Consider the following 11,594-nt stretch of genomic DNA (forward strand, 5'->3'; position numbering starts at 1 on the left):
AGAATAATCATTCAAGTGATACTAATAGCAGCTCTTATCTCTCAGGGCATCCTCGGTGCCTGGCAGTGTGCTCAGAGCTCTGCTTGCATCTTCACTGGTCCCGCTTAGTGACCCTATGAAAATAAGACTGTCTCCACCCCTATTTCATGGGTGAGAAAACTGAGGCCTGGAGGAGTCACCATCTGCAGAGCCAAGACTGAAATCGCTGCCCTGACTCCCACGCAGTGCTGCCCCTGCACAGTGCTGGCACTGCACCGCTGGGCATGCCATCAGACTAGAGTGTGGGCTGAAGGGTCTCTGGCATCCAGGCCAGGAGTGGCCCGGAGTCGGGGTGCACAGTGCTGCATCTGTCACAGATCACTGGCTGTGTGACTGGAGAAGCCAGGAAAAGGGGTCCAAAAAGAGGTGCTCAGGCTGGAGTGGGGGCCTGTCCATCCCGTGGACTCTGGTCCTTATACACCATCCCACTTCCTCCTTCAGGGATGGGGCAAGTGCCCAGAATTCCACCTCTAACCCCCCTCCCCATTTCAAGGCTTGAGCCCAGCTCTCAGCAACCTGGTCTGAACGATGCCCTTGTTGCTTCACCTCAGTGGAGCCCTCAACCAGTTCTCAATCTAAATGACAGCCGCCCTCAGCCCAGTCAACCCCAATTAATTTCCCAAGGCTTCCAGGTCCAGGCTGAGTGTCTCACCAGACCAAGCTGCCCCAGCTGCTGGAGTGAGGCTCCCTCCTTCACCTTCGTGGAGCCCAGAAAGGTGGGGCCTCCTGGGATTGTTGGTGGGGTAGCCCTCTGCCCCTTAGACACCCTTGCGCATACTTTTTGCCTCCCCCACCCACCACTGCTATGGTCCAATGGGGCAGACATGGAAATGCTCAAGCAGTGTCCATGGAGAAAGCACTGACCAGCCAGGGGGTTCCTCTTGGGCTGCTGCGTCACCCCAGATTGTTCTCATTCCATCTGTGAGCCAGGGGACCTTGCTTCAAAGGTGAAAGTGCTTATGAGAGAGAGAGTGAGAGAGAGAGAGAGAGAGAGAGAGAGCAAGCGAGAGAGCGAGCGAGCGCAAGTGCTTGTGCATACCTGGTGTGAGAAGAAGGGGGGGAGAGGTAGCACCCACCACTTGGGTCAAGAAATTTTGCTTTTTCATGTGACTTTGATATTATCACACAGACTTGGGATTGACCAGCTGTGTGCCATTGGCCAATGATATCTCCTCCCTAAACCTCAGTCTCTTCCTCTGCAAGATAGGCTGGTGTCCTGGGCGGTGACATCAGCCTGAAGGGAGCCTGAAGTCTGTGCACTGTTATGTCCCTGGAGCTGACAGGTGTAGAGATGTGCTCAGCTTTCCCGTTTCTCAGTTGTCACAGTGACACCATCACTAGAAGTTGTCACTGACGGGAGGTTAGAGCAGAGGTAGGGATGATGCAGGCAGAGGTCTGGGTTAAGGAGTGCCTGGTCTCCTAGCCCTGAGAGAGGTCTGGGTGTGGTGTCACTTGGGCTGCTGGCTCTTGGCTCTCAAACCCTTACCCCTGGGGTTGTGGATGGGTGCTGGCTCCCGGGGCTTAGGTTAAGGTGTCTTAGTGTTCCTGCTTTGGGGAGGGCTCTTGCTCCAGCCTCCTGTCTACATTGAATATCAAATCTTATTGACGCAGAGTGACAGAGTCAGGGGGTTTTCTATCCACCCACCACCTTTCATTTTAAAGAAGACCAAGTAGGCCCAGAAAGGTGCCCAAGGTCACACAGCAAGCAAGTGAAAAGCTGAGATGAGAATGTAAGTCATTCATTAAAATATTTAACCAGTCCTTATCAGGTGCCTATTGTGTGCTGATTGGAGAGAGAGTGGAAGCCACTGGGGTCTCCACACAGGCTCCTCTGATCTTGCTTGCAGAGTGGTTGCTGTCCTCTTCTGAGGATGGGGAAACTGAGGTCAGCAAGGGGATGTTCCCGAAGGCCATGGAACTGAGGAAGGGCAGAGCTGCGATGCAGACTGAGGTGGGATTTGACTCTAGGCTTCTGAACCCAGTGTTGGGGGTCGCCCAAAGCTGTTGAGTATGGAGAAGGGGTAGGTGGGGTTTGGGTTTGCACTTTCCTGGTTTGTTATTGGCTGTGCAGACCCTCTTTATGCTGCCTGACATCTGACTTAGATTTGCTGTTCCTGCCCAGAGCCCAGAGTCTGTGGATCCCCCCAAGTCCTGTCTGCCTCCCTGGAGGAGGGGATCTGGCTCAGGCTCCTCCTTGGGGTTGTAGGGCCCTGCAGAAGGATTCCATGTGGAGTGTGGGGTGAAGTCCTGGGTGCTATCCTTATCCCATTTTGTGGAGAAGAAAGCTGAGGATCAGAGAGGGAAAGTGACGTGCCCAAGGTCGACCTGCGGGGCATGCCAGGGACTGAAATACAGACCTCGATCATCTGACTCCTCCCATGATGTTTTCTCTCCTTGGCAGCCTGTTGCCCTGAACTCAGGATCCCCCTCTGCCAGGGTGAGATGTGTTAGTGCTTCCCTGCAGCAGCTAGGTGGTAGTTGGCGGTATCATCATGCTTAAGATGTCTGGGGGTGAGGTGCCATCTGGGAGCGGGGAGGGGGTCACGTACCTCAGAGTAGGGGCGTTGGAGAAATATCACCACAGGGCTGACAGCCAGGTAGGATGGTAGGAGTCAGCAGGGGTGAGGAGGGGAGGGTGTTCTAGGCAGAAGAAACATCAGGAGCAGAGGTGTGGAGGTGGGGAGGCTTAGGGCTTCTTGAACGACTGTGTAGTATATCAGGGGTGCTGAGAGATGAGCCTGAAGATCCAAGGGGGAAGGAGCCGAGTCATGTGAAGCCCAGGACTTTATCTTGGGGGACTGGGGAGCCATGAAAGGTTTAAGCCGAGGGCCCTGCTCTGGCTGGTGCTTCAGGAAGCTTGCCTGACTCACAGGGAAAATAATCTGGGGCACCAGCTTGTCAGTAGAGAGTAGTAAGGTGGCTGCTGCAGGCAGGAGATGGTAGGGGCTTAGATCAGGATGGGGGCCCTAGGGCAGGAGAAGTGGGTGGAATTTGGGGGTATTCCCTTCCCTTCCTGGTGCCTGGGCTGGCTCTGGAGCCTGAGGAATGACGAAGAATGACATGGGATGAGCTGGCCTTCCTCAGAGATAGAGACCAGGCGCTAGGAGAGTGGGGGGACTTGACCGTGCCTGGGTGGGTGACAAGGGACAGAGGCACCAAGAAGAGGTGGCCAGCCTTGTGATTTCCAGACCTGCCCCCCAGCTGAGTGGCAGCTGTCAGACATTGGCGTCTCCTCCCTCCAGGTCCCCAATAAAGGAAAAACCAAAATACATTTCCCTTTGTCGGAATCCAGTGAGGGTGATTCGGGCGAGAGTCATTTGCTATTGTGTTCTGGGGCCCACACTTCTCCTTACATAAGCTTCGAGTTAAAAATACGCATGGAATTCTAATTCTTCTGCTCTGCCTGGGATCACACCCCAGGTTCCCCCAGCCTCTGCAGGCGGGGGGGGGGGGGGGGGCGAGTAAGTCCCTGGCACCCAAGGAGAGGGAGAAACTGCCCTGTGGCATAAAGCTGGCACCTGGCAGGACTAGTTCTGGCTGCCTCCAAAACTCTGGGTTGTTAAAGAACAGTGTGATACTTCTAAGAACACCCCTGTTTTGAGGGCTTGTATATGCTAAAGAGATCACCCACATTATCTCCCTTAATCCTCCTAGTGACCTGTGAAGTAGGTTCCCATTTGATAACCCAGGTCATTAGCACCCCAGAGGGTCCACCCTTGGCCCCCATGACCTTTGCCCCCCATGTCCCTGATGGACCAGAGGGACAGGAGGTGGCCAGGCAGAAACCACCTTCCCAAGGGCTCGAGGTCAGAGTAGTGGCTTCCAGAACCAAGGGACAGCCCTTGAGCTGCTGTGGGGGTTGGCAGCTGCCCCACTGAGCTTGGGACACCTGAGCACGTGGGGACTAGAATCTGGTCTTGGGGATTTTCAGTGCAGGACAAGGTGGTGATAAGGTCTGTTTTGCTGACTTTATAGAAAAACAAAGAAAATTTGGCCCCCTCTGTGGGTGGCATCTTCCGAAGGGAAATTAACTGTGTCCCCAGGTAAACAAATGCACATCTTTGCCTTCGCCCTTCACCCCAGTCATGGCCTGCTGCGGGGTCACTCAGCCGTCCCCATTGGAGCCTCAGCCAAGTATTCGGGGTCCTGTGGGTCCCCACCGGCGGGTCAGCAGCTTGGGCAGCGTGCTCGTGGCGTGCACGCCCGCGCTCCGTGCAAGGCAGTGTGCTAAGCACTTTACATGGATCATTTCACTTAATCCTCGTAACTGCCTCCATGACGGCCAGTCCTATTATTTTCCCTATTTTCTAGAACCGCGGTTCTGAGAGCTGCAATGATGTGCGCAAAAGGCTCGTGCTCCACAAATGGTAGCTGTTATCATCGTCGAACCCTGTGAGAGAAATGAAATGACATTAGTTATTCACGCGGTCGCCTTTTTGGCACTGGCTAGCGCTTGTCTCCTTCCTCCCTGGGGTTTGCTGTCCCTGTAGTGGCCCGAGAAGCGCGGGAGTCTGATGTGGGCAGCAGGGCCAGCAGCAGGCGGCCCGCGGGGAGTGGGACAAAAAGTCCCCGATAGAAATGGCCAAATACAGAGCTGTGGCGTGAGGAGAGGTGGTGGGAAGAGATGGTGTGGATCAGCCAGAACATGTGTGCAGAAGAGGCGGTGGGGGAGTTTTGGGGGGTAGAGGAGGAGGCGGACAAGGGAGTCCCCCCCACACCCTGCGCCTGTGCCTGGGGAGGAGGCGGCCCAGGGATAGGTCCTCAAAGACTCCCCCAAAGTCCTCCCTTGCCAGGCGGGTAAGCCATCTGGTCCCCTGAGCCAGTCCCTCCCCTCAGCCTGGGCTGAGGTTCACCTGAGCACGCCCATGCACACTGTCATCAGCTCTTTCTCCTGGATGGTCTTCCCAAGTTGCTCTGAGCAGATGAGGAAATCCAGCTCCTGCAGATCGGGCCACCTGCCTAGTAGGGGCATCTGGGGTCTAATCACAGCCTGAGATTCCCGCTGGAGATCCTGGGCAACAGAAGATGACTGACCTCAAAGCTGGGCAGCTTCCTGCCCCTGGAGGCCTCAGTCTTCCCATCTGTCAAATGGGGATGAGGGACAGTTCATGGTCAGTACACAGGCCCCAACTGAGCAGCTGCTGTGTGTGGGGCCCTCACTGAACAGACCAAACCTGCCCCTCCCCTGGGCAGTCATGGCCTGACGGGGTGGTCGGCAGCTGACTAGTGAAAACACAACTCCCGCAGGCTCCAGGGTGTCTGCCAGTGCCAGGTACGGTAACTCCAGGGTCTCTCCACTACCCTGGGAGCTCAGAATGGGGGAGGTTTTATCTCTGGGTCCAGTGCGGGGGACTGGTGTACCTATCCCCATAGGGAGCAGGGATTGAGGGCCTCTCAGGAGCTTGGACAGGCCCTGACTTGAGTCAGCTTCCGTGGGACTGATTTATCAGCAGCCGCCACTCGGCAACCCCGGGAGCCTGGGTCCTAGGGCATGTTGGGTCCCCCCAGCTGGAATGAATCCGGCGGGAGGATGAGTTTGGTCATGCTTGGGTTGTCAACTGAAGAAAAATATTCTCTCTTAAAAATATTTCCCGTGGATACCAGACCACTTGTCTCTCTTGATCGTCCCTGGTGGAGGCGGGGGAATCCTGCACCCTGATTTGTGATTTCAGACAAGCCCCTCACCCTCTTTGAGCCCTCTAAAGTAGGGAAAAGTCACAGGTGCTGGGCTGGCTGGGGGGATGGAGTTAGATAACACTCGGAAGTGTTTGGTGGCACACCCTCATTAAATCCACCCGAGTTTAGAAGAGCAGCTGTCTCAGGTGCTCCCACGTGGCATGCTTATGAACTGTCTGTAACTTGGGAAGAAAGCATCTTTAGAAAATTTGGCCACTTGGGTCAGCCTGGAATCATCTCTCAACAAACCAAGCTCTTGGAAGAGTCCCTAAGTCTCCTGCATCTCAGCACAGAGCTCAGGAAATGCCAACTCCCATTCTCCTTCCTGCTGCTGTAGCCACCGAGCAAGGAAACCAAGTGTCAGGAGCTTGGCTGGGTCTTATCTTTCTTTAGCCATGGAAACTTTGGTTAAGGGGGTTCAGTTACCTGCCTATAAAATGGGCACACACATTGCTGGGCTGGGTCCTTTGTCTCGTTCAGGCAATCTACCCCTCCTCCAATTTAGATCTTACAATGCCTGGAAGTGAATTCCTTTTGGGAATATCATGCAGTGGGCTGTCACTGCGAGCAAGGCAAGTGTGTGCTCAGGGGCAGAGGTGTGGACTGTGCTTCAGTATTGCTAGAACCCAGGGTCTATATGTGCTGGGGGACCCTTGACTCCGATTCTCAAGCTTCCTGAGGTCCCTTCCCTCAGGAAGTTCTGGGTGTGGCATGGCAATCTCCAAGCTCCACCACTGCTAAGCAGCTTTGAAACTTCAAGATCAGAACCTCAGCTTTTCCTGGTGAAAAGAGGCTGGGACTTCAATCTCAATGGCAGGAACATGCCCATCGGGCCCATCACCAAGAGTGGAGGAGTCTTGATTGCTCCTAGATGGCAGCAAGGCTCCTCACCTTCTAACATCTCCAGACATTAATGATAATCCCAGCAGCCCCATCTGGGGATCTCTCTGTGTGCCAGGCCATTATAAGACTCCAAGGGAGATGGTATTACTCCTGCCTTATCAGTGAAGAAACTGAGGCACAGAGAGGGAAAGTTGGAAAGCCCTACTGTGTGGCTAGCTTTGGATTCAAGTCCTACGCTGTGACTTCAAAGTGACTTTGCTTTAATATTGTCTCCTCACCACATCTCTGTCAGTTCCAGAAAGAGGGCAAGAACAGTGTCTATCGTGCTTCCTGCTGTAGCTGTAGGGCTGGTACATAGAAGGCACACCTGGCACATAGTAGGGCTTCAACAAAGCTTATTGATTGAATGAGGGAAGGAGCAAAGGAGAGAATCTTCCTGCCTAGCCTTGCCTCCTACCAGCATGCCTGGCCCAAAGCTGAGTATCTCTGGGGCTCAGGGTGGGGGTTGACAAACCCTGTTAGTCACAGCCTGGCCTCGGATGCCTGGGCCCTTCCCTCTGGGAGGATTTTCTCCACAGGCTCTGGCTCGGCTCCTGGGGGAGGCCTCCTCCTTAATCCCAGAGGGCGGGCTGGGTGGGGTGGCTCCTGCCTGGCACAGGGCCCTGGCTGGGCCTGTACGTTGTGCTGTGGAGAGCATGCAGGTCATGAAGTTCAGTATCTGGGTGTGCTCCCTCAACTGGAGTTGGGTCCCCCCTTCCAATTTAAGCTTTTTTCACTTCTACTGTGTCAGAAATTCACCCTTAGCTCATCTTCAAATCCAACTCTATCCCTTCCTGGCTGTGTGACCTTGGGCAGGTCACCTCTTCTCTGAGATTTGGGTTCTAAAAAAGGAATAATGGGAATACCCATCAATACCTCAGTAGGTCTCAGAAAAGAACCCATGATCACTTGGCAGCAGAAAATTAGAAATCCTCTGAAATAATTTCTTAGTTCCTTCCCTGCCTTAGACTTCCCTCTTCTTCAAGTAATTCATACTAAGGTATGAATGGTTGTCAAAGCACTGTTCTCTTCAAGTTTATCGAACCCAAATGTTACTGTGATCTATGGTATTTCTGGCACTTTGTAATGGAGTGAGAAGGAAATTGAGATTTTCATTGAGGGGATGGGGGAACAATAGATTCCTCTACTCTGTCACCCAACATCCTTCATATAGTAGCTGGGCATGGGCAAAGTATGGGAAGCCATATTCTCAGTCTTTACTACTCAGAGAAGTTTGGTACTGTTTAAGGAAGTTCCCAACAAAGAGTAGACCCTTAGCAAACATCTGTCTTGAGGTTGACAAGAGAATAGATTGTTTCTGGATGTGGGTGATCCCCCCCTCTGCCCCTTTTTGCCTGGCATCTGGCAAACTCCTACACATACTTGAACACCCAGTTTCAGATGACCCTCTTCCAGGAACCCTTATCAAATTGCTTCAGGTCCAGTGAATCTTTTGGGAACCCTATCAGAGAAGGGCAAACCCTGAGTTTATCCTGCCCAAATTTCTTATTTCCCAAGGAGGAAAACTGAGACCCATTATCAGGGCCCGACCCCTGGCTGAGACCTCACAGCTAAGTCAGAGGGAGCAGCAGGCAGATTCCAAGCAATATCTTTAGGTCCCCTCAGGCCACCTTTCAGCGTGGAAAGCAAGCATGGACACTGCCTCTCTTCTGATGCCTCTGCCACGCTGCCCCATCAGGGCCTCCCACGGATTCAGTCATGCTGCTAACTGCCTCTTTCCTTCTTTCTCTGCAGCTCATGACCTCCCTGCGAACAAGGCCTCAGCCACCCAGCCTGGCAGCCACTTGCAGTGCCTGTCTGTCCACTGCACAGACGACGTGGGTGATGCCAAGGCCCGCGCCTCCGTGCCCACCTGGCGGTCCCTGCATTCTGACATTTCCAACAGATTTGGGACATTTGTGGCTGCCCTAACTTGAATTGACAAGAAATCCCATCTCCCCCACCAGGCCCTTCCTTTCCCCGAGACCCTTTCCATCCCCTCTCAACCTGATCCCTCCCCCACTGCTAATTTGAAAGGGCCACTATTGCTGAGTGGATGATTTTTTTTTTTTTCTAGGTTGGTACCTGCTTAGTGGCATATGGACCGGAAAGGGTTAATTTAAAGGGAAAACAAAAAAAAAAAAACCTCAAAAATTTTTTTTTAAAAAGAAACTCGTCTGCCACAGTATGTTACCAGTGTTAATCCTTCTGCAGTTAGCAAACTTTTGCTTAAGCCTTTTTCCTGCTAGATAATTCCCCACTTTCTGTAATCTTGGCATACGTTTTTTAGATGACCTCTTTCCTTGTTTTATTTTCATGCTGCTGTATGTCCAAGTATTGTTATTTCATAATAAGACAAAAGTTGCTTTCCTTTTTTATTCTCTTTTATTCGTGTTCCTTTTCTCCCTCCATCCCCCGCCTTTTTTTTTTTTTTTTTTTTGCTTTGTTCATTGCTTATTAAAATGGAAATCCTGGAGAATAGTAGTTCTGGAATATTGCCGGGTGAAAGTGAAATTGTCATCACAATATTATATATTGACACCCAACTGTCATCAGTCAGGCAGGAGCCAAACAATTAATGCCCCCCTTAGGTATTCCGCCTGGGATTTTGTTTTGTCTGTTCCCTAAGAAAATAGAGATATATATTTTTGTTCTCACAAACACTCGCTCAGCCTCCAGCTCCGTTCTCCTGCTGGAAGCTGCCCTCTGCAATGGAGGTGATGACGTGTCCAGCCTGCTCTGTGGGAAGGAGTCGGAATGTTCGACAGAAGTGTTTTCTCTCCTTTTCTGGGTCTCTGCACAAATGCCCAGGCTCTGAATTTTCATGCTATGCTAAGCAGCCCTGGTCTGATGGGGGATGGTGCCCTTACAGCCTGCAGAGTCTCAGGGGGCTCCAGGCTCCTGCCACTGCTGCAGCCTGGCCGGCTGGGTCTTGGGTGCCAGAGTTGGGGGGAGGATGATTTTTTAGTCCTTGACCCTTTCAGACAACTGTTTCTAGCCTGGCAACCCCAGGATGGAAGGAGAGGAGAGGGTCTGTCTCCCTCATCTCTTTCATGCTGTCCCTGGTCCTCTAATTTCCTGCCTCAACCCTGGACAAGCCCCCATCCATGGGAGGAATGAGGCTTTCCCCAGTGCTTTCCAAGGGCTCATTCGGTGAAAGAGCACCCCCCTGCTCCAACTCAGCCTCCAGACCCCCTTCTCCGAGACTGGGTGTAGTTCTTTGCAGGGGTTTGCAGACTCCCGATGGCTAGAGGAGGGAGAAAGGGAATATAAGTAATGATTTTGATTACTGGGACTTTTTTTTTTTAATCTGTAACTTCTCTCCACTTTGATTTTATCTCACCTTGTTGCAAAACAAGAGCCGTGTCCCTTGCACTTCACGAAGGAAAAATTTTCCCTTGATCAGAGATGGGGGTGACTGGGCGAGCAGGGCGGTGGAAAGGGAGGCTCCTGGACCCAGTGGAGGCCTGTTAGCTGCTCTTCCCAGAGCGGTAGTCACCGGAGTCTCAGTGTTGGCAGGGACCGGCACCTTTGGGTGCTGTTGGTGCCTACAAAGGACTTGTATGACTCATGGGGGTGGGGGGGGCACTAGGATTCCAGGGCGGGTCAGACAAGAAATGCAAGAAATGACTGATATCACTTCACCCAAATCAGTGACTCATGTTTTGTTTCAGTTTTTGTTAATGAGCATGTCTTACTAAGTGCTCCATTTTGAGCTCCCCTCACCCCACCCCCCATATCCCTGGAGTTTGCAGACCTGGCTTTTTTTTTTTTTAGCAAGTGACCTGAAGGCTTTGGGCTCACCATACAACACCCACATTGTTTATTTCAAAGAGCTTTTCAGCAAAGGGAGGAGAGCATCCAGAAAATTCTCTCCTCTCTTCTTTTTTCCTTTGGTCAGTCTGTTCGGCTGGAGCCTGACCCGGGAAGGTCTGAGGTTTTGGCATGGGCAGTCTGACCAGGGGCTGACCTGGGCCCACAGAGGGCAGACAGAGCAGAGCAGGTGGTGTGAATTTATCAGCAAGAGGGTGTGAGCTGACTCCTTTCCTGTGCTCTGCCTGCAAAGGAAAGCAAAGTGGAGAAAACATACCCCCTGCCATGGGCTGCAGGAGAATCGGTCATAGATCGAGCAAAACTCCATGCCCCCTCTGATTCTGCAATGTACAGCTATTTGAGAGCTTCGTCATTTTATTTTTTAAAAAGGAATGATTTTCCTTAATTGCTTAAGGCCGGGGAGCAAAGTGTCGTGACTTCTGTCTCTGACTTTCCCTGTGTTGAGTCCATCAACACGTGGCCACCAGTTCATGGTCTAGCAACCTCGGAACCCCCTGAAGATTGAAACTTTCTCGCTCCCCGTGACCCCAGAATGGAACAGCTTTAAAAATAGCCTTAAGCAAAAGGATGTTATTTCATTAAATTTGGTTTAATGGAAAGAATAAAAGCAAATTAAAAACATACCCAACCCATGAGGCTCCAAACACTGGTAATCGGTACTGCATAGCAAACTCTTCGGGAAAGAAAAAGAAAATGTTATTGCACATGTAAAATATGAAAACTTAACTCTGCTGTGTGTTAGGCAATCCTGTAATCTTTTTTGACTCTTAAAAGAAATTCATTTCTGAAATGCTTGGTTGGAAGACTGTGACAATAGCTCATGAAATTGAGTGTTATTTTTTTCTTTCTTTTTTAAAAAAATATGTAAAGTGCAGTCTTCTGTATTCATGCATATTGTATATACCTGTATATGTTTTCCTGAGCAGCTAAATAACAATAAATATGACGTTAATGGTGACTGTGGTACATTTGTGGGTGGGGCTTGCTTTCCCCCCACCTGCTCCCCCTTTTCCATGGGTCCACAGAGGATGGGAGTGTAGGTCTGGATGCTCAGTGTGTGTGTGTGTGTGTGTGTGTGTATGCGTGTGCATGCACGTGTGTTCATGTGCATATGTGTGTTAATGCCTGATGCTATCCTGTTGGGTCATCTCAGAATTCCTCAC

The 11,594-nt window shown here is 51.7% G+C and overlaps 1 protein-coding gene across 1 annotated transcript in view; it reads left to right on the plus strand.

Moving 5' to 3' along the window:
* The window catches only part of MN1 (MN1 proto-oncogene, transcriptional regulator), a gene marked incomplete at both ends in the record, with an annotated part of 42,763 nt that extends 34,229 nt beyond the window's left edge, over positions 1-8,534 (plus strand). The window contains one exon of the mRNA XM_084253343.1: positions 8,353-8,534. Coding sequence (XP_084109469.1) covers positions 8,353-8,534 — 182 coding nt within the window. The remainder of the gene's footprint in view (positions 1-8,352) is intronic.
* Positions 8,535-11,594: the final 3,060 nt, after the last annotated feature.

Source organism: Talpa europaea, assembly GCF_964194135.1.
Source record: "Talpa europaea genome assembly, chromosome: 14".
Lineage (NCBI taxonomy): Eukaryota > Metazoa > Chordata > Mammalia > Eulipotyphla > Talpidae > Talpa > Talpa europaea.